Here is a 21509-nt window from a genome sequence, read left to right as displayed (position 1 = left end):
CGGCTAACCACTATGCTCGTTTCGGATTATTGATGAAACATAGGGCATGTCCTACTTTTACATTTTTTCCAATGTCTTTTCTCTGTTTTCAAATACAAGTTTTATAGGTTTTCAAAAATAGGTTTGCATCATTTCTTTCCTTGTTTTTATTGGTTTTTTATTTATTTCTTCTTTCTAAATTTTCATTCGGTTATCCCCGAGTTTTTTTCCTTTTCTTTTGTTTTTTGTTTGACTTTGTTGTATCCTCCGTTTTTTTGGTCTTCCTTTTTGGTCTTTCTTTGTTTCTTTCGTTGTTTTTATCAAATTTTTCATTCTTTTTTGCATTTGTTTCTTCAGTTTTATTTTTCATTTTCCTTTTTATTTGCTTTATTTTGTTTCTTTTTAAGTTTTACTTTTTTGTTTTCTTTCTTTCTTTTTGGTTTTCACTCAACATTTTTTGTATATGTCAACAACATTTTTCTAATACATATTTAACATTTTCCAATACAAATTTAACTTTTTAAATATAAGGTCAACATTTTTTCTATACAATTTTTTTACATTTTTAAATGCTTGATTAGCATTTTTCAAACACAAGATTAACATTTATCGAATACATTGTCAACATTTTCCTATACACACTTAGAAAAAGCAAATGCTTGATTAACATTTTTCGAATACAAGATTAACATTTTTTCTAACACATGGTCATATTTTTATAAATATGATCATATTTTTCCATCATTTTTTAATACACGGTTAATATTTTTTATATAAACATTTAATATTTTTGAAATACCTGCTCAATATTTTCAAATACTTGATTAACATTTTATATACATGACCAAATTTTGTTCATCATATTTTTAATACATGATCAAAAAAATTCAATACACATTTCACATTTTCGAAATGCTTGATTAACATTTTTCAAACACTTTTCAGCATTTTTCAAATGCTTGATTAACATTTTAGAAATACATGATCAAATTGTTTCATACACATTTTTTCATACGTGATAAACATTTTCTCTATACATAGTTAACATTTTTCAATTGCTTAGTCAACATTTTTCAAATGTTTGTATGTAGAGTGATGTTTATAATAAACTAGGAAAGTTGCCCGTGCGTTGCAACGGGAAATACATTGTGAGAAGGTAAAGGAAAACATGAAGAGACAATTTCCTGCATCACGTACAATGATGTGACATCACATGTGCCATTGCTTACAATCTTGTCATCAGCTCATCAGTGGCCGAGCTTGAAAGAAAAGCTGGGCGGGCCGAGTGAAAGTAAAAACACAATTTTTTTGCATTACTCACTAATCCTTACCTTTTGTTCTCATTGAATTTCACCTTCTTTGTTTAATAAGCAAGTTACAAGCAAGACGATCTCATACTCTAAAAGGACTTTGGATTCCCGAATAAAAAATATTTGCCCATCTTCTATCTTTACGTATGAATGAATCGATAACAAAATGCATAATTTTCTCTCAGTTCGACTAATGGGTTAAAAAAACACTTCTCATCTTTATTAGAAATTGCCCAATGGAGTCAGGAGGTGAACATGGAGCCCAAAGAGATAGGGGGCGGTATCACGGTGAGGTTCCGAATGATGGCATGAAGAAGTTCACTATCAAATGAAGCAAATTTGAGCATTATATCAACCACAAAAAAATCATGTCAACTGTCCAAACTACAGTCACGATCTGAACACATGAAAGTAGTGTAGCAATATCTTCTTTGTACAAAATATCTCAGAAAAGTATACGCCATCTTCTATCTACAAAAAACATCTGTTCTAAAAAAAACAGTAAAATATACATCATCTTCTAGTACAAATATCTTCTCCTCTGAACAATCACACCCAACAAATTTAGGACCAGTTGTGCTCTGGAACTTTGTATATATATGCACAAATAGATTCAGAAGTTAAGAACGTAGTCAGAAATGTTAGCAACAACTTGAATAGTACACTTACCAACATCCACTAATTATCCTACAGTTGAAATACAAAGAAAGGTCAACGAGAGAGAAGGTAGACCGGGAGATTAAGGAGCTCCAGGGGCGCGCGGGAGAGAGAGGTTACTTGGTCATAGGCGGCCGCACGACCAGTAACGGCGGCGAGCTTGGGCAGAGGCAGAGAGAACGTGTACCTTGCCTATTGGCACGCATAGCAAATGAGTTAAATGGTTACATTTACTCAAAAGAATGGTTCAGAATAAAGATAGTCTGATGACATAGAAATGTAAGTAGGTTGTAGAGCAGCTCCATTTTCACTGAACCGCCATGATGTGCCCTCAACAAATATTGTACGAGATTGTAGGACAAACCTCGATGCTCTAGTGTTAGACTCAGCCCAACAGTACTATTATCTTTTGACGAAATAACACCATTACTAATAACAGGCGAAAAAAAGTTACTAATAACAGGCAGATGCATTCATTATGCAAAATTTTAAAATCTACCATCATCATTTATTTTAGAAAAACAGAGTATCATATCTGTACTTCGGAGTTTCAAGCTCAGAACCTTCTAATTTCATGAATCAAATGTATAACTGACGATCAATAAAGTTATCGGGTGACTGACAAGACGGGATTTGGTAATTTTTCCTCTTTGATTGAGCTATAAATAATCTCCATATGCACATTCTCATCAATCTGCACGCACGCAAAAAATTATCCCGAATATCATCCACCCAACAAAAATCTGCAGTAATAGTACCCGCACTTTCATCAAGGATTAATCCGTCACCAAGGATCCCAACTCCACTGCCAAGGCGGCACAACACGAGCAGAGCAGGCGTCGGCGCGCCTATGGCATGGAGGTTGGCAGTCGCCACGAGGACAGGGGAGATATAAAATAAAATTATTTCTTTCTTCCATACTACAGCTACAAACATCAAACTCGATAGTGTTGTGTAAATAATAGGCGTCCAAGGTTGAAGTTGTTCATTTTGGAAAAAAATTCATGCAAGCACGGGCCATGAAAAGCTCTTAAATTTGTTGGAACTTGCTACAACCAGTGTACATCAGTAAACATAAAAGACAATTAACAAACATGGCAAAGAAAATCAAATCAGAAGCAAAATTATTTTTATAGAGACTGACCTGGACTATGTGACTCCGTGGTGGTTCTTGAAGTCGGCAGGAGTCAACATATGCTTATTTCCATGCATATCAGGACATTATTGGTGAATTTAGTCGTAAACAAGCCCATATCATTTTGCGATTGGTAATTCTTAATAGTTAGCACTTCATCACACTCACACAAAAAAAACACTTCATCACGAGAACAATTGAGCAGTACCAATGTTTTCAGGTTGTTCTTACTTATAAGTTGGAAGGATTGCTGATTCATTAAGCTAATATTAGTGTAGATTACTCTTTTCTCTTTGGTGATATCTCAGTTTCATAGTTTGGCTGCATGATGTGCCATGAAAGAAATGCATAAATGATTTAGAAATTATTAGTCAAGCACATAAATCTTTAAAGAAGCAGTTGCAATTATCATCAATCCATGCTATTGGCTTGTTTATTGTAATTGCAGAGTCTAGGTAAAACATGTGCATGAAAGGCATTGCTGGTTCTGGACTACGACATTATTCATTGACCTTTTCAGTTTGGAAGTCCCGCTCCTACCAGATTCACACCATGACCATGCTCTGGAAGTCTCTCCGTTTAACCTCTTGGTATGACAAATCCTCTCAGCATAGGAAAGTGACCTAGTGGTAAATCTAAAACTGATGTGCTGGGATATTAACAGCCACAGAGGAAAGCTCAGAGTCCAAATCTGTTATCCTTAATGAAACGGTTGCTGAAAGTAAATCATTATGTGCCATTTTTTGAATGAACCTGGAACAGTTCCCTTAATGAAAAGGTTCCCTGGACTTTCCATTGGGTTGTGATCCTCTTTTTCATACATTAATTAGGAAACTGGAAATAACACTGAGATGGTTGGTAATGGGGATGGTGGTCATTTATCTAATTATCGGATTCCAAAACACTCGATCCAGGTGGGGCTCTAGCCCACCATTCATGATTCAGAAAAAGAAAACATCTTGATCCATTTTTGCAATACAATAAAATAGTTAAACCTCCCACATTCAGATTGTTGTATACAAACACAGTGCACCTACTTGTAAAATTGATCAATGGAAGAGTTGATCTAAGAAAGCTTCATATGAGGCAAGGCCATGTAGGAATATACCTATATCAGCAGCCCGTTTTTTAGATGGTGTAGCTGGTAAGTCTGCAATGTAACTGGATCTACAGAGCTTCCCCAAATCACATGTTCACCTAGACCAAAATAAAGCCTCCACCTGTCAAAATCACATGCCTAGTGCTGATAACTTCCTAACGGCAAAATGTAAGGCAGTGAAAAGAAGTATCAATATACATACAATCGAATCAAGTACAAGAGCGCAGGCGTCTGAGACTTCACATTAGTGGCGCTCGTAGCCCTCAAACACCTCACTCATGACTGCTTCCCTTGATCACCTCCATCTGCTTTTCACATTCAGATTTCAGACTATCAAAAATGGAGTGGAGGGGAGCAGATGTCACAGAAACAGAACTGCTAGAAGAGAATAATATTTCCCTGCCTCTCAGTATACACGCACATATACACAGGCAAGCAAACCGAACTACAAAATTGAAACGAAATCTGCAAAGTTTGCGAGGTATTAAATTTTGCCATGTTGCAATTCAGTGTTTACTCTGAAATATCTGAAGTAAATAAAAATTCAGAGTTGCAAACGTAGCTTCCAGAAGAATAATACCATTGAGGCAAAAGAACCCCACAAGAAAACATGCCCATAATTTGCATAATAGACAGTTCAACAACAGGAGATGAGATGAATGGCATACACCTTGTTCTTGGCAGTGCCGGCGTTGGGCAACTGGTCGACGAGCTCAATTGGGATGTTATGGCCAGTGACATGTGTGATAGCTGAAATCTAGACATTCTATTAGAACTTAAAAGAAACTCGAATTTTTTTGGGTTCATGCTGGAGTTCACAGCGCTTGTAGTGCAAATGAACCACTGCTTGCCACCAAAGCAGACAATGGCAGTGATCTCCCGTATGGATTACTCACTGAGAACCACGTCAATGCCAAGCTGCCATGACCATAATGCAGCTCTCATTGCCTAAACTGAACCGAATCACACTCATCTTCGACTTGCCCTTGCAGCTCCCTGCTACTTCAATTCAATCAGATTGCAACCTACACCTGCACAGAGTGAGACCGACCAGTCAAATACTCCACCTCCATAAATCTCTGCATGTAAATCTCAAACAAATTGACTCCATATACCAAACCCTGAGAACACATCAAATTTAAATCAAAACAAGACCCCAATCTGAACCCTCAAAAGTATAACCATACTCCCCTAAATCTGCAGGACAACTTCTCAAAATCATGAACTCATGTGCTAATAAAGGAAGTCCAATTTTATTTTTGAACAAACTTACAGAATGCTGGAAAGGAGACGTGCTATCAACAAAAGCTATCATCACAAGCTTTATTCCATTTAGGATATACTAAGTACTGTGAAATTAAAAAACAAAAAAAGGCATCCCCATTTTTTCTATAGAGATCAGTAGCAGCATACGATAGCATCTAAGCAATGGAGCCCTGTCCTCTATCATTTTCCCTATGTCCTAAATTGCCAATCATCTTCTCCTGCACCGAACACCAGCCACTCCACATCTCCACCTGTTGTCTTACCCATAATGGTATAGTATCAGAATTTTGTTCAAAAAATGGACTTGTACAAATGCGAGAGATAGAGAGCAGATGGGGGTTGATTGCCCTATCTTGGTGCAGCAGAGGCGCCATCCGAGGTGAGGAGGTGCTGCTGGCTAGGGTTCCTTCCTGCCCTTGACGGCGGCGACCGTGGTGGATGGGGAAATCCCATGGTGTGCTCCATCTGCATCTACAACAGAGGATATAAAGAGAAGATGAGATGTAGGGGTGGCGGATCCCGGCCAAGAAGGAAGGAGGGACGAACCTGCGGCCGCTGGAGACACACCGGCGAAGCCCTGCACAAAACCCTAGCCACGGGGGTGGGGTTGCGAGCAGGCGGTAGACGCCGGGAGAGGAAAATCTGGCCGGAGAGGAGGGAGGCGCGGATGATAGGGAGCTCGGGGGCGTGCTGCGCGGCGTCGGAGCTCGCCGGAAGCGGCCGGCGTGGGTGGTGGCGGCGGCGAGGACTGCGTGGGCGAGAGGGAGAGGAGGAGTGCCCGTGCGTGTGTTGTGTTCTTTTTTTTTACAAATCTGCTCGGACCGCGCGTTCAATACTCCGAACGCCAGGGTGTTTTGTGCAAACATGAAACGTTTTCTCAGATATCCACTTAAGTTAGGACTGCGGGTTAATTTCATGTAAACCGAGGGACTTTTATGCAAAATCACGCTCGACGACGTACGACAGAAACCAATTCTCTTTATTATTAGGTAAAGATTTATTTAGAATATTTGAAAGTGTAAACAAAAGAAAAAAAGCAAAAAACAAAAACAAAAAGCATGAAAAAAACCCAGAAAACGAGGTTGTTGTTCCCGTGCGCCTGGGCCGTCCCAACTCGAGCCACCCTTAAGCGATGGGTTCCTCCCATCTCGCTAAAGGCGAGATATAAGGGCACCATTGCTGAAGAAGATTGCGGACTTAGATGTGCTAATGCGATTCCTCAAAGTCAAACAACGCATATCGAATACCTCATGTACCTGATAAGAGTCTCCTCATTTGCTTTGAAAAACAACAGTCTCTCATCGGCAAAAAGTAGGTGTTTTACCGCTCACAATGCAGCCTTCGAGCCTTGAAGATCGGATGACACACTTTTGAATTGTGAGCGGCAGAAGCAGCCTCAGCTGCTAATAATAATAATAAAAAAGGAAAATCAGATCCTCGATGGATTATGGAGCATGAACAAACAAAAATTAGAGAAGACCTGTCTTTTTGTTTGGGCCAAGGTTACGCAGCCCAGTGCAGGGTACTATTTTGGGCGGTGAAGATCCCTATACAGGAAAGAGAGTGGATTATTTGGGCCAAGGTGACCCAGCCCAGTACTACTGGGTACTAGTTTGGGCCGTGAAGATCCATACACAGAAAAGAGAGAGTCTGAGGCAGTCACGGCCGGATGAGGAAATCCCAGTCCGGGCACATACCGGCCCAGAACGGAACGAGTTCTTCTTGGACAGCAAGTCCGGCAACCCCCTCCGGTGGGGGCCATAATAAGAGCGAACGCAAGCCGAAGCCAACCAAACCCAAACCACAATCCTTCCAATCCCCTTCCTCGGCGATCGCCTCCGGTGCTTCCGACCTCCTCCCGTCGCCTCCGCGGAGCTCGAATCCGTCCCCTCCTCCGCCCGTCCTAGGTAAATATCCGGATCCTCCCTCCCCACTCCCCTCCTCCCCCCGCGGCGCGCTGCTGAATCTGGCTTGGTTTTGCTCGGCGGTTGGTCCTGCGAGGTTCTCCGACCGGGGCTCCGGTAAAGGCGGTCGATCGCCGGTCGGTGCTCGCGATCTCTAGTTGCTGCTAGTCGTGGTCGATTTCGAGCTCTTTGTAGTTACCGGGGGCTTACCCTTGGTCCAATCTGCGAGCTGACTAATTTACTCTCTTTTTTAGCTTAAAATCGGGGTAGGGTTAGTCATACCCTTGAATCTAGTTCAGTAGCTATAAATGCAGATTGATATTAGTTCAACACGGTACCTGTAATCCAGTTTAGTTGAGGTCGTGATTAATCTGATTTGACATCTACAAAAATCTGAGAAAAAACTACTGTAATCCCTGACAATTGCTGTTAGTATTTTTTTTTTCCAATTGTGCTGTGCTGTTTATAAGGATGTAGAAGTCACCATAAAAAAAGGATGTAAAAGTCTTTCAGTGCAGATTAACTTTGTAGGTTGGAGTTTGGTTAGCCATGGTTCAGCCAACTATTTCTAGCTTGATTGTTTGGCTGGTTTGGTAGGTGGTGTAATCTAGTGCTGTGCCGCTGATGCAACTGGTGTCCATGAGTACTTATAAATCTGGTTAGAATTAGTGTAAGAATTGATCTGTGTGTATCAATGTGATTGTAGTTTTTCTTGTTATCAAGTTTAGTTGATGTTTATTTAAATATAGCTTATAAGATCAGCCACTGTATGTATGATTGTGGCTTGAAGGTTCTTCCTTTTTCCTTCAAATTCTGTCTGGTGGCATTGTCCTAGACTCCCTAGTTCTGTTGTTACTTGTTAACTGTGCTTCTATTAAAAGAATTGGGAGTTACTCACTGTACTAGAACTCTGTAGGTCGAATTTTGGTTAACTAATACTGATGTTATGAGAATGTAAGCACGCTAATATCATTGGGAATTTAGGATTTAGAATCGGTAGGAATTTGATGAACAATTTACTGCATGCTGTGAAACGCTGCGTGCATCAGGGTGTAAGGCTGTACTTCTTCTGATAGGCATGTTTGCTGCTGGCACTTATTCTTTTTAGTTCACACCTCTTTTGTAGATGCTTGAATTTTCTTTTAGCTGTACATAGGACAAATATGGCCCATTGTTTTGTCCATGCTAGATACCAAGTTTTTAGCTTTTGTGGTCTTATTGGTTTATGCTTTATGGGCTCATTGCTTTTTATATAAGATGATATGATCCATCTGTATATGTTAGAAATCCCTAAAAAAAATCTGTATATGTTGAACCTTGCTAGAAAAAGCCAAAATAAACAACCTTCAGTTCTTGCCAACTGCCAAAGTTTGCCCTTGCCCCTTTCTCAATTCACTTTGGTTTGATGATCTACCTACAAATAGATGGAATTCGCTGGACAGTCTTCATATGTTTCATAGACGAATTTGCATATATAGATGAGATTGTCATATTGGTAAGCAGTGCTTTGACAGTATATCCTCTTCCGTTCCTGTTTTCATTACTAGCTCCAATGGGTTTCATCCAGAGCACCTTCTCGCTCCTGGTCGGCGCGGCGGGCGGCATCTACATCGCCCAGAACTACGACGTCCCCAACATCAAGAACTACATGCAGGGCCTGATGGGCAAGGCCAAGGAGCTGGACCATGCCTACAAGAAGCCCGAGGATGGCAGCAAGAACAAGGCTTAGTCAGCCCGCTCCCCCACCCAATCCATCCATGAGAGCATGACCGACCGCTTAGCATGCTAATTGTTATTACTATCACTTAGTAGGTTCACTATATATGATTTGAGCAATGACTCTGTCCTCTCCGTCTTAAGACTCTGTCCTGGGGATGAAAATAGTTGATGATGGCGGCACGTTTGTGAATGAACCAATGAATGGATGAAAGACCTGTTAGACTGCGTGATTCATGACGTTTTTGTTTGACTTGCATCCTAATTATTGTGCATTTGTTCCATTAGTTTATGCCAAGGTTGTTAAGTTTTGTACAATGGCTTTCTTGTGAGGGTGTCAGCTTAGATTCTCCCGCAATTTGCCATGAAATTGTTGGGACTTTTTGCTGCCGAGTTTTTCTTTTAGATTCTTTCGTCTTTGCATCTGGCAGTGCATAGTCTGCACTCACTGTGCGGTGGGTCCCACCTTCCACCAAGGTGCCTCGCCCTCCACCACGTAGCACCCACTCAAGCGCCACGCCGCAAAGCAGAGCGAGACCCCTCCCATTCAGCGCCTTTCTCGCTTGTTCCTCCCCCCACTTGCCCACCCAGCTCTCAACTCCAAGCTCAAAGCTCAAGAAGCGACCTCGCCGGAGCTCACTCAGCTCAGCTCTCTTACGGCGACGATGGCGTCGTTCCACGTGGCGCAGGAGGTGGACCCATGGGCGCCGGGGTTCTGGCGCGACTTCGCCATGGGCATGCTCAAGCCGCTGGCGGCGACCGCCGTGGTGGCCATGGCGGTGGCGCTGAGCTTCACGCAGCGGCTGGGCGTGGAGGCGGAGATGCTCTACGCCATCGCGCGCTCCTTCCTGCAGCTCTCCGTCATCGGCTTCGTGCTCCACTTCATCTTCACCCAGAGCAGCCCGCTCTGGATCCTGCTCGCCTACCTCTTCATGGTCACCGTCGCCGGCTACACCGCGGGCCGCCGCGCCAGGCAGGTCCCGCGCGGCGGGTACATCGCCGGCGTGTCCATCCTCGCCGGCACCGCCGTCACCATGTTCCTGCTCGTGGTGCTCAGCGTGTTCCCCTTCACGCCCCGCTACATCATCCCCGTGGCCGGCATGATGGTCGGCAACGCCATGACCGTCACCGGCGTCACCATGAAGAAGCTCCACGAGGACGTCAAGACGCAGCGGAGCCTCGTAAGTCTTCTTCCATGAAAATGAATCAAATTGTATGCCGATTCACTTTGCCTAGTGACTCGCCGTCATCTTGCATTGTTCATAGCTTTGTTAGAAAAGGTTAACAAGTATATCTTTTACGCCATGCCATTCTGCATTCGCTCAAGGTGTGTGTAATATTATTTCTTTCAGTTTAAAGTACATGATCGTGGTCTGCACGACTACGCAGCCTTTTTCGACATTTAAAACAAATTCAAACATTTCATTTTTCTGATCATTTCGTTGCAGGTGGAGACGGCGCTGGCGCTGGGGGCGACGCCGCGGCAGGCGACGGTGCAGCAGGTGCGGCGGTCGCTGGTGATCGCGCTGTCGCCGGTGATCGACAACGCCAAGACGGTGGGGCTGATCGCGCTGCCGGGGGCCATGACGGGGCTCATCATGGGCGGCGCGTCGCCGCTGGAGGCCATCCAGCTGCAGATCGTGGTGATGAACATGCTCATGGGGGCGTCCACCGTCAGCAGCATCCTCTCCACCTACCTCTGCTGGCCGGCCTTCTTCACCAAGGCCTTCCAGATCGACAACTCCGTCTTCGCCGACTAGACATGGCCAGACAAGCAACCGTTCTGTTTTCTGTGTGACAATGACAATGACAAATAATTTTGTTTTTCTGTACTTCAAAGTCGTTTGGGCTGAGGCCACATGTTTTCATGCAGAATTCCGTCCGTCAATTCTGGGCTTGAGCCATTTTTTAACCTCGGCGACATTTATTAAACAGTATCAATATCCTCTACAAGAGAGGGGATTAAGAAGTCAGGAGGATGATCGCGCCACTCCTAAGAAAAAACACAGTGCGTCTAGATATCAATGCTGCTCTGAAACCGATTGTAACACCGCTGTGCAAGATTACCGCTCTCAAACACAATGTGGCATCGAACAGTTCAATATGTTCTTTACAGGATCAAAACAAGTTTGTAACAGAGTGCTCTAAAATGTTGGTGAGGTTTTGCTTGCCCACACTTTTGGGTTTAGTCACAACAAAACTGTCACATGTTTTTGGTCAGGAGGAGCAATTGCACCAGCAAAGCAAACACAACACCAGTTCAGAGAACAAGATGCCTCAGAAAAAACAACGACATATGAACAGCACCAGCACAGGGTAAGCATAGCACCAGACAGAATTCAGGTACTTATTAGAGCAAGTCATATCTTGTCACAGACGCAAACTAGAGTGCCAAATCATATAGAGCAAAGTAAGGAAGCTCTACGAGATCGAGCAGCAACCACACCACACCCTGCTTAGATACATCTCAAAGGCTTTCCCTGACCAAACCAAGTTCCGGAAGCCTACACGAAGAGTTTAGGGTTTCTTTTTTTTTTGATTCATCAGCCATGGTGAAGCTACCAGCTAGCAGCATTACTTCCACTTCTTGAACTTGCCGCCGCCGCCGAACATGCCGTGCTTCCCATGCTTGCCGTGCTTGAACTTGCCGTGGCCGTGCTTCCCGTGCTTGAACTTGCCGCCGTGGTGGCCGTACCCGCCGCCGTAGCCTCCGTGGCCGCCCATCATGCCTCCCATCATGTGTCCACCTCCACCGTGGCCGCCGTGAGAAAGCTTGTGTGCTCCGTAAGCGGCGGCAGCAGCTGCTGCTCCTCCAGCCAGCATGCCACCCATGCCCATGCCTCCTCCTCCATGGCTACCACTGTGACCTGCAAAAACAATATCCGATGAGGATGGATGCTGAAGAATGACACAAGTTCGATACAACCGAACTTGGGGCTCGTTAACATCAAGATAAACCACCACTCATATACTAGACTGAAATTGCAGGCTGTTGAAGATGCAGCGCATACTACACATCTAAATGCATATCAATCCAACACATAGTACACATATAAATGCATATCAATCGTGGAAATGTAAATGTTGCTAACAGAAAGGGTGCTATGATGGCTTTGCACAGATCCTTATCAATATCAATGACTGGAAAACAAGGGAGTGGTATATACCAGATGAGCCAGGGTAGCCAGCAGGGGGGTAGCCATGCTGCTGTGGAGGGTAGCCATGCTGCTGCGGTGGGTAGCCATGCTGAGGAGGGTAGCCTTGCTGAGGGTATCCATGCTGCTGCGGGGGGTACCCGTGGCCACCAGATGGGTAGCCATGACCACCACCATGAGCACCGGCAACACCATGCATGATGTTGGAGAGGAGCCCCTTCTCCCCGTCAGGGCCTCCCGCTCCAGGTGCAGGAGGGTACGCCCCAGGTGCAGGAGGGTATGCCCCAGGTGCAGGTGGGTAAGCTCCAGGTGCAGGCGGGTATCCTTGCTGTGGAGGGTAACCTCCTTGCTGTGGAGGGTAACCTCCCTGCTGCGGCGGGTACCCTGCCGGAGGGTATCCCCCCTGGCCACCGGGTGGGTACCCATGACCATCATTGCCTCCTCCCATTGCTCTCGAAGGATCTAACTGCACATATCATGATCAGACAAATGTTAGTACACGATATATAGAGAAATGTTGCTGTCCCCCCAAGCATAGTACTCGAATTACAGGACAGAAATCTTGCTGTCTTTAAGCACATGAAATTCCACTAAACACATGATGTACTGTATGTAACAGGTGCTAATATATGTTCTTGTCGGTATAGAGGGCCGATAGCACCACCACATTGATGTGTTTATTATGCCAGCTAGAGCAGAACTAATTGTTCTCCTTTCAGAACATTTGACTTGGTAAAAGAACCATATGCTTGAGTGAGTGCTGCGTGCAAGCAATCAGACACAGTGGCGGAGCCACCTCCCGGCTAGCCGGGGCAGCTGCCCGGGCTGTGCCATGCATTCTTCTTTGATCATTAGTAATTAATGAAGAGCCAAGCATCATTTTGCATGGGCAAACAACCGGCGGGCAGGAGCGTCTTGGACTTTGCCCCGTCTCACCGGCCGAGCTGGCTCCGCCGCTGATCAGACATGATCCTCTGACTAAAATAAACAGGGCAGCAACAGCCAACCATTCGTGCCGACCTGCCTACCCAATTCCCATCCCAATTTCCATGTGACCAAACCATGTCCACGCACCATCGTGCCTAACAAGCAGCAATCTATCCATACAGGACAGGTGAAACATGCATGTACTAATCAAACATGAAGGGCGCACATACATGATTGATTAACCAATCGGGGAGAATTTTCGGGTTCTCTGAACCAAACCAAGTGCAAGTAGCGCCATATTTTAGCCTTATTACGCATCCTGACACCTAATTCCATAACAACACTGGCTAATTAACCCCATGACCGATCTACGAAGAGCCGCATCGATCGATCCAACCGACGAAAACCCTCGGCCCTCGGGCATGACTTGTCACACATGAAGGGCTAATTTGGGGGCCCCCTACCCTACCACAACGACGAACTAGGGTTTTCTCACGGCAACCAACCAGCCAACCAACCAGATCCCGCGGGGCCAAACCCGTGGCCGATCCCCTTCCGACGGCCTAAAATCCCCCAGCCAGTTCGTCGAACAGAGCAAAACAAAAAAATCCCCTCCAGTAAATTTTACCACGATCTACTACTTGGGGCCGCGGATTCGCAGGGCTGTAGAAGGAGCATGGAATGGATGAGGAGGCGCGCGTACCTAGAGGAAGAGACGACCGCCGACGATTCTGCGAAGTTGAAGAAGAAGAAGAAGCAGCCGATCTGGTTTGGCGGATGACGACGATCTCCTCCGTGCGCTCCGTGGATATTTGGGCTCCTGTGTGTGCTGGGGGATTTTATATAGGGGCCGGTGGGCTCGTGTACGCGCTTCCGTTCCGGCTCGCAGGCGTTGGCACCTTCCTCCTCGCCCGCGCACCGAATCCTGGGTGGGTCCCGCGGCACGGAGTTATTATTCGTGGGTGGATGGATGGATAGGACTGACCTTGGAATGCCGGGACGATGACAGGTGGGGGCCGAGGCTCCTTCGCTCGAGGCAGCCGCGGCCGAAGCGCGTCGTCCGTCGTGGGGGCGAGCAAGAAAGCAACGCGGCGAAGGAACCCCACGTTGCTTTGCTCAGGGGAGATATTCGGTTCTTTTTTTATTTTTGAGTTGAATGGGAGATATTCGTGTGCGCGTTGAAACGACGACGAGCCGGCGCGTGGCGTGTTGTCGCTTTTCCGGCTGGGCCTGGATTCGGTCCACCGCCCAGGCAGCGACGGGCTGACGAGTCCAAAAGTATTGGGCCAGAGACTTCAACCCAAACCCTCAGTTTTTTTTTTTTTTAGCGGAGGCGCATGCCTGACCTTAGAACGAGACCCTTACAAGCATAGCAAGATGCGGAAAAATGCTGAATGGAAACAAGATAAAGGAACTAGCGCACATGACCCAAACCAGCGACGCAGCACGGAAAATGATGACCCAGACGTAGATCAGCAAGCTCCAAGACAGGGCGGCTCCCTGCCCGGTAGCCTACTGCCATCCCTTCTGCGAAAGCTCAAAGAACCCTACACGAAGGATGCTCCACCTTCCCTCGATCCCTTGGTTTCGTCAGAAGCTTTCATATAGCTGTAAAAGGATCACCAGTTTGTACATTAAAGTCGGTCGGATGGTGAAATAGTTTGCCGTCCATAAGAGTTTTATTGCGAGTAGCCCATAGGGAACCAGGCCAACGCCACAAACCCTATCCATGCGAACCTACGGTCTTGGACACTCGTACTTTTGATCAGCCGGTCGATATACATCCGAGAAGTTACTAGGATTCCATGTACACCAAGTGGCCTCACGAAGAACACTCCACCCAAATCTTGCGACAATGCATCGGAAGATGATATGGGCGCACGTCTCGTCCTTGCCGCACCACACACATTTACCATCCCCAGGATCATGGTATTTCTTAACTTGATCCCTACTTGAAAATCTATTCTGCCCACTTGCTGAAGCAAAATATATATATTTTTGATGGGATTTTCGTCTTCCAAATCCCACTAAGTCACATACTCACATGGAGTAGCAACTCGGAAAATTGCCCTGTAAAGGGATCCAGTACAAAAGTTGCTCGAAGGGTCCAAGGTCCAAGTGACTACATCCCTCCTAGTAGTGACCCTATGATCGGCAATCTCGCGACATAGATTCTTCCATTCGTGCGCTTCGTTGACTCCGATAGATCAATGAAATCTAGGATCCCACCGATTTTTCACCCATACGTCCACCACTTTAGCCTCGGGGAGCTCCGATATGGCGAACAAACTAGGGTTTGATTCGCTAAGAGCCCTCTCGCCACACCATTTATCTAAACAGAAGAGCTCTACTCTTTGGTTATTCATATGGAATCCAGCACCCAAGCAGAGCAGTGGTTGCACCTTTCGCACCCCTTTGGCAAATTGGGATAGTTTGGCATTTGGGCGGAAGTCCATTACCTCTTTCGATAAGTACTTTGCTTTGATTATTTCCAGCCAAAGTCCACCTTGCCCAACTAGAATTTTCCATGCCCACTTTGAGATAAGGCACCAATTCATAATTTTTGGTGTTTATCACACCAAGGCCACCCTTTTCTTTTGGAGAACATATAGCCTCCCACTTGATCATATGGTATTTATGCTTGCCTTGCTCTTTACTTCTATAGAACAAAAAAACTGAATCGCACCCTATCCAATTTGTCATGAATGCTATCTTGTACTGTAACAGGTAGAATCCCATGATAAACATTGGGATGTTGGTGAGGCGGTCGTTTATAAGAACCAGCCTACTTCCCGAGGCCAACAACAATCTTGCCATGGTTCCACACGGCCAGCCACCTTGTCGACCACCTCTCTTTGTTCTCGCTTGAGCTTGGCACGGCACGGCACGGCAGGGAGGGAGGGGGTAGCTGCTCGCCGGAGCTCCGGAGCTCGCCTCCCCAGCGGCTGCCAGCCTGCCACTACATGATGAACGCCGACCTTGCGCCGTGCAACTGCGCAGGATGATCACCACGGTCGCACCCAGGCGCCGGCCTTCACATGACGTGTGTACTAGGGGCATGGACTGACCACTGATCTGATCGGGCATGATATCTAGCTAGCCAAGAGCAAGCACATCCATGTGTGGACAAAAGAGAACATCTGAACTGCAGCAAATGACTGGTATGTGATTCCGCTACTTATTAGCAGACCTTATTATCTGGAGCACCAAATTATGTGGTGTATCCAGTAACAGTACAGGTGCATTGCATCATCAGTCTCACGGGAGACATGCTAGCGCTCTTCCCAGCCGCGCGAGTATTTCTGGAACCAAGCTTACTTAAGATAGTTGATGAGGCGCAATCACCGTGTGCGGACGCAAATCACTTGCACTTCTTGAACTTGCCGTAACCGTGCTTGCCGTGGTGGTGGTGGTGGTGATATCCATGGCCATGGTGCCCCCAGCCGTGCCCGCCGTGGTAGTGTCCGGGACCGTGGTGCCCGTAGCCATGGCCTCCGTGACCATAATGGCCGTAGCCGTGGCCTCCATGGTGGTGCCCGAGAGCATGGCCGCCGCCGTTGTAGCCGCCTCCGTAGCCCATGTGCCCGCCGCCATAGCCATGGCCTCCGTGGCCACCCCCGTAGCCTGAAACAGATTATCAAGAAGTGATGACATAAATAAATCCGAGCTAATAACTGAAAGATCAATTACAGTGTTGTTCATATCAATGAGGTCCAACTGAGCAAATTAACTCCGCAGACACGACACTATTAGGACGTGCATTATGTATAACTGATCAACGAGCAATGCATACCAGGGTAGCCGACGGGGGGATATCCACCGTGAGGTGGGTAGCCACCCGGCTGAGGGTACCCATATTGCGGTGGAGGAGGATACGCCCCGGGAGCAGGGTAGGGGACCCCTGGTGGCGGGTAACCTTGAGGAGGGTATCCATATCCTCCATGAGGTGGATACCCATGCATCATGTTTGAGAACAGCCCCTTCTCGGTGGTGTTATTCTTGTCTTTCCCTTCTTCCATGGTTGCGTTGCCGACCTACCGGCAAGGATGAATCTCTAAGAAAATGTGAAAGTAAGTATTTATCCTTAGCAAATTATATTGAGAGAAAATAAATATTACATAGAGAAAAATTATATATATTAGATTGTGTAACATGTATGAATTGTATAACCATTGATGTACAATCTGAAACATTATGCCAGCTCAAAGACATAGTAGCTTTTGCAATCATTGTATATCAAGTTGCTATTTGGTGCCTAAAGACATACTAGCTTTACCAATATGTGACAAGGGCCACAAGGCCATGTGAAGTTGTGAACCCATACAATCTCTAGAACTTGGACCCATGTGGGTGGAGAGAGGAGATAACGTAGTGGTGTGGGTCCTAATTCGGGGCGATGGCTAGGATGAGTCGCTTCTCTTTGTGCTTAAACCTAAATATGTTCTTCCTTGGAGGTGGATTATGGTGATAAGTTAACTATGAGAGCTTCCCGAGCACCGAGTTTTAGACCATGGAGCATGTGCTCCAGTCTTGGATGGCCTCCATTTCAATCATATGTTCCCACTTCCCAGGATATATGTGAAAGGAGTGTCATTTGTAGGTGGATTAAGGATGAGAGGATGGGCTAGCTGCACAATTTTTGAAAAAAAAAATCTTGGGCTAAACTGACTTTTTTGCACAAACAATCGATACTTGATTGATCAACTAACAAGGTTACAATCTGCAGCTGATAAGTCCGCAATGTGGTCCGGATCATCCTGTAATCACAAATCGGTCTGGTGTCCCATCCTAGATAGTTTAGCTAAGAAATCTGCAACTTTATTCTGGGTACGACAAATCTTTACTAGAGTAAGTTCTCGATCTCCTCCTGACTTGGCTAGCCGCGTAGCACAGGTCTGTACAGCTGTAGCATTTCTTATTCCAACCAAATGCACGAGCTTTATGCAGTGCGACATTGTTTGACTGCTCGTGTCGTCGTGCCTCTCACGGTTTAGTAGTCATGGCTAAGAAGATTCATGTATTTGAGTAAGCATACAACTCTATATGATCAGCATGCTGCTAATCCCAAACCAAGATGGTATATTGCGGCATACAGGGGTGAGTAGGAGTCCCACGTCTCCCTGTTCTCCCAAACTTTATTTGAGTTTTCGTTTATCAAGATCACTATGAAGGTTGGGAGAGCAGGGAGGCCAGGAATCCCAAACCTAGTCTTGCTTTAGGCGTCTTCTACTTTTTTTTCTCCATACGACCCTTATGCAAGGCCAGGTTCCACTGTCAAAAGATATTGGAACAGACAGACAATATCCCGTGGCAAGAAAACAAATAGGGTCTAAGCCAAACAGGTAGCAAAAGATAAACAAAAAAGACGCCTCTACTTGTAGGTTCCTTTGCCCCCCCAAAAGAAACTCGAGGTTCCAAGACAAATTTTGATGATAGTATCTGAGACAATTTTGAAAAGTTACTATGTGATGCACTGTTGTGGTTGTTAGGAAGGTGCAGATGGTGAATACAAAGTGTGCACAAAAGGAGAAGGCGAGGGTTTCTCCCGAGTCCCGAACTGGTTAGCTAGCTATCGGATGTTCATCTTCGAAACATGGCTAGCACATGTTGGCAATTTTCTGTTAAAAAAAAGCTCACAGTTTGTTACACCGAATTTATTTTAATTGATTGGCACAGCTCCATTTTTCTCAAAAAACCAAAAACTTAGAGAAGCAAAGACAAATTATATAGGTAGAATCTACTGTAAACGCCGGAGATAAACGGATCAGCATGCTATATCCGTCCTGGGATGTAAACTTCTCCCGTATCCCTCATCATCACCTGTAGATGCTAAAGAATTACAGTTCTTTAATCAGTTTGAAATTTTGACGCAGGTGACAAATTTAAAAATGGATTCATTCGAATTGTAAGAGGTGGCTGCGAGTAAGCTTGGCTAAGCTCTTTGATCTTAGCGGCAATAGCCCGCGTACCTCGACACCAGTCACAGGCAATCTCTCTTAGTTTCAGAACGTCTGCTCAACACCGGATGAACCTGCCACATATAATTCCCTACTGATGACCTATCATTATTCAATCTGAAATTCGACGCGCAGATGAGGAAATCCACGGTGAACAAGGATCGCAGTTCACGAATTAAGCCATCGACGAGCCAAACAAATTCGTGAGAACCAGATCATGAACGAGCCCGCAGAGATCAAGCAAGGGGAAAAGAGAAATCGAAACGAAACTCTACAGAAATGGAGATGGGATGGGATTAGTGATACCGATTCCGAAGCAGTTCCCGGAGGAGGAGGAGGAGGGAGGATTCGGTTTCGCGAGCCGGGCCGCGTTCCCATCCGCCCACTCACCCCCGCCTCTTCTTATACGGGGGGATCGGATTCGCGCCGCACTCGCGCCGCGCGCGCGAGCACTGAGGTGGGGCGATGGAATCCGGGCAGGCAGGTGGCCGCGGCTCGGGGCGCCACGCCAGAAGCGCCCCTGCCGCGTGGGGGCCTCTGCCTCGGCCGAGCGCGTAGCCGTCGAGGGGAACAGGGACTGGAAGGTTTCGCCGTCGGGGAGAGAGTAGGCGGGCGCCCGCGCTCTGTTCGACGGAATGCCGGCCTCGACCGCGCCGCGCCGGGCGATCGATTTGGCCGTCGTTTGGCGCATCAAGACTTGCTCCATCAGAATCGCGGCATCAGGAGCTGCCTGCTCAGTATCCTGTGAAGCTGGTGAGCATCAGCATCCCATGGCCTTGCTCCATTTTTATTAGAGGAAAAGGGCTCTAGCCCCGGCTCCATTCCATAACGAAACGACATGTCTGATAGTACAAGGTAACCTTTGAAAATAGCACGCTTGACACAACTTTGCTCTCCCCCCTGGCGGACACTCCGGCCCAACGTCCACCCACCCTTCGCCAGTGACCACTTCAGTCTCCGGCGCCCACCCGCTCGTCACAACTGACCTCTCCCTGCTAGCCCGGCGTCGGTGTCCTTGAGGCTGCAACCTGTGGTTTCTGGGCTGGGGTGGTCGGCATCACCTGGATCTGCGCACTCCTTGGAGGGGGCGAGCGAGGTGCCCCCTGGCCCTGCTTCGGGCCCGACGGCGCCATGGAGGAAGCCGGGCCCCTCACGCAAGGCGATGTGGAGCAAGAGGAAGGCACTTCAAAAGCAGGCGAAAGCGAACAGGTCTAGACCATGCCCGTCATCGTCCTCGCCAGGAAATCTCATCAGACCTATTCGGCCTCTACTTCAAGTGCTTCCGGGAGGATCATCGCAAGGAAGACCTCACGTTCAAGTCGTTGTGCATCCGTTGTGGTCTTGAGGGCCATATCTCATCGAAATGCAAGCAGCCAAGGAGCCCTAGGTTGGAGAGGAGCTTTGGCATGATGTTGTGGCCAAGGTGGCGCGGACAACCCTGCCTATGCTGCCTGCCGGACATGCGAGCAGTTTGTCGCCGGCGACTCGGTAGGTCTCTTCGGTGGAGAGGTTGTCGCCAATGACTCGGTAGGTCTCTCCGGTGGAGAGGCCCTCGCCAGTAGCGGTTGACACCGTACCTGTAGGGTCTGGGCAGGCAGCCGGTGGCATCTTCGTCCTGTATAGGACCCTGTAGATGGATGATTTGGAGCAACGACCTAGACTGGCGGTGGCGGCCTATGTCGGGGTCCGCAGCTAGCGGTGTCGTGCTCGGAGGTGGCGGAGGCAATTTCGGAGGAGTTGCACATACCCCGACATCGTTTCTTCGTGCATAAGTTTCACCCCGAGGACTTTCTGGTGGTCTTCGCAGCCCCGGAATTCCGCAAGAAGACCCTGGCAGCGGGCTCTGTCGAGCATGGCTCCTCCAAGCTGTTCGTTAGGCCATGGCTACGACAAGCTCAAGTGGTGTCCAAGGTGATGCGCTCGCAAGTGGATTTGATTGATCGGAGGTGTTCCATCTCATGTCTGGACTCAGGAGACGGAGGTGGAGTTTCTTGGCTCTACATGTTTGGTGGAGAGTTTGGCACCTACGAACAGGGAAGATCTCTCGTTGTTCAAGTTGCGAGCTTAGTGCGTCAACCCAGATGTTGTGCTGGTGGACAAACGACTTTGGGTGCCAGAGCTGGAGGTGGTGGATAGCCCGGCGGCGCGACAGCCCACGTCATGTCAGTTTCTCGAGTACAAGACGCTTATCCATATCGGCAGGGTCTAGGAACAGGCAGGGCTGAAGAACTGGTTACGTCTGCCGAGTTTCGATGGCAGTGTAGAGGATTGGTGCAACTCATGATATATTGATCGGGTGCATATGCACGTATATATATAGGTACAAAGGGAGCCACGTCCTCAACTATACAAGGAAGGAGGAGGGCTTGTTGTACAAGAAATACACATGCAACATATACATCTC

At 46.8% G+C, this 21509-nt stretch overlaps 4 protein-coding genes across 6 annotated transcripts; 2 read left to right on the top strand and 2 right to left on the bottom strand.

Moving 5' to 3' along the window:
* The first annotated feature begins 7195 nt into the window (after positions 1–7195).
* Positions 7196–9312, top strand: LOC119319447. 2 transcript variants are annotated; one of them, XM_037593935.1, is made up of 2 exons: positions 7196–7353; positions 8898–9312. In XM_037593935.1, the coding sequence occupies exon 2, from the start codon at positions 8903–8905 to the stop codon at positions 9077–9079; it is 177 nt and encodes a 58-aa protein (XP_037449832.1). In that variant the 5' UTR covers positions 7196–7353; positions 8898–8902; the 3' UTR covers positions 9080–9312. The 2 variants fall into 2 exon arrangements, with proteins under 2 accessions (XP_037449832.1, XP_037449828.1); XM_037593931.1 differs by having other exon boundaries at positions 7227–7353; positions 8893–9312.
* Positions 9313–9589: 277 nt separating this feature from the next.
* LOC119319438 (UPF0014 membrane protein STAR2-like) lies at positions 9590–11072 on the top strand. Its single transcript, XM_037593922.1, has 2 exons — positions 9590–10247; positions 10515–11072. The coding sequence occupies exons 1-2, from the start codon at positions 9732–9734 to the stop codon at positions 10824–10826; spliced, it is 828 nt and encodes a 275-aa protein (XP_037449819.1). The 5' UTR covers positions 9590–9731; the 3' UTR covers positions 10827–11072.
* A 291-nt stretch (positions 11073–11363) lies between these two features.
* Positions 11364–14009, bottom strand: LOC119319409 (glycine-rich protein A3-like). The gene is made up of 3 exons (XM_037593897.1): positions 13852–14009; positions 12234–12687; positions 11364–11933 (listed from the first exon to the last, which is right to left on the bottom strand). The coding sequence occupies exons 2-3, from the start codon at positions 12667–12669 to the stop codon at positions 11641–11643; spliced, it is 729 nt and encodes a 242-aa protein (XP_037449794.1). The 5' UTR covers positions 12670–12687; positions 13852–14009; the 3' UTR covers positions 11364–11640.
* A 2260-nt stretch (positions 14010–16269) lies between these two features.
* LOC119319420 (glycine-rich cell wall structural protein-like) lies at positions 16270–19730 on the bottom strand. Of its 2 annotated transcripts, XM_037593911.1 has the most exons (4): positions 19412–19730; positions 19118–19179; positions 16942–17202; positions 16270–16772 (listed from the first exon to the last, which is right to left on the bottom strand). In XM_037593911.1, exons 3-4 carry the CDS (start codon positions 17165–17167, stop codon positions 16510–16512), a joined length of 489 nt encoding a protein of 162 aa, XP_037449808.1. In that variant the 5' UTR covers positions 17168–17202; positions 19118–19179; positions 19412–19730; the 3' UTR covers positions 16270–16509. The 2 variants fall into 2 exon arrangements, with proteins under 2 accessions (XP_037449808.1, XP_037449802.1); XM_037593905.1 differs by lacking the exon at positions 19118–19179 and having other exon boundaries at positions 19412–19717.
* Positions 19731–21509: the final 1779 nt, after the last annotated feature.

The sequence above is a fragment of the Triticum dicoccoides genome, chromosome 1B, assembly GCF_002162155.2.
Source record: "Triticum dicoccoides isolate Atlit2015 ecotype Zavitan chromosome 1B, WEW_v2.0, whole genome shotgun sequence".
NCBI classification, from domain to species: domain Eukaryota; kingdom Viridiplantae; phylum Streptophyta; class Magnoliopsida; order Poales; family Poaceae; genus Triticum; species Triticum dicoccoides.
This window is presented reverse-complemented; position numbering and strand designations above follow the sequence as displayed.

Coding starts and splice junctions, on each gene's coding strand:
- LOC119319447 (XM_037593935.1), top strand. CDS start 8,903: ATGGGTTTCATCCAGAGCACCTTCTCGCTCCTGGTCGGCGCGGCGGGC.
- LOC119319420 (XM_037593911.1), bottom strand. CDS start 17,167: ATGGAAGAAGGGAAAGACAAGAATAACACCACCGAGAAGGGGCTGTTC. Junction 16,773..16,941: donor TCCCCCCGTCGGCTACCCTG/GTATGCATTGCT, acceptor AATCTGTTTCAG/GCTACGGGGGTGGCCACGGA.
- LOC119319438 (XM_037593922.1), top strand. CDS start 9,732: ATGGCGTCGTTCCACGTGGCGCAGGAGGTGGACCCATGGGCGCCGGGG. Junction 10,248..10,514: donor TCAAGACGCAGCGGAGCCTC/GTAAGTCTTCTT, acceptor ATTTCGTTGCAG/GTGGAGACGGCGCTGGCGCT.
- LOC119319409 (XM_037593897.1), bottom strand. CDS start 12,669: ATGGGAGGAGGCAATGATGGTCATGGGTACCCACCCGGTGGCCAGGGG. Junction 11,934..12,233: donor TGGCTACCCTGGCTCATCTG/GTATATACCACT, acceptor TTGTTTTTGCAG/GTCACAGTGGTAGCCATGGA.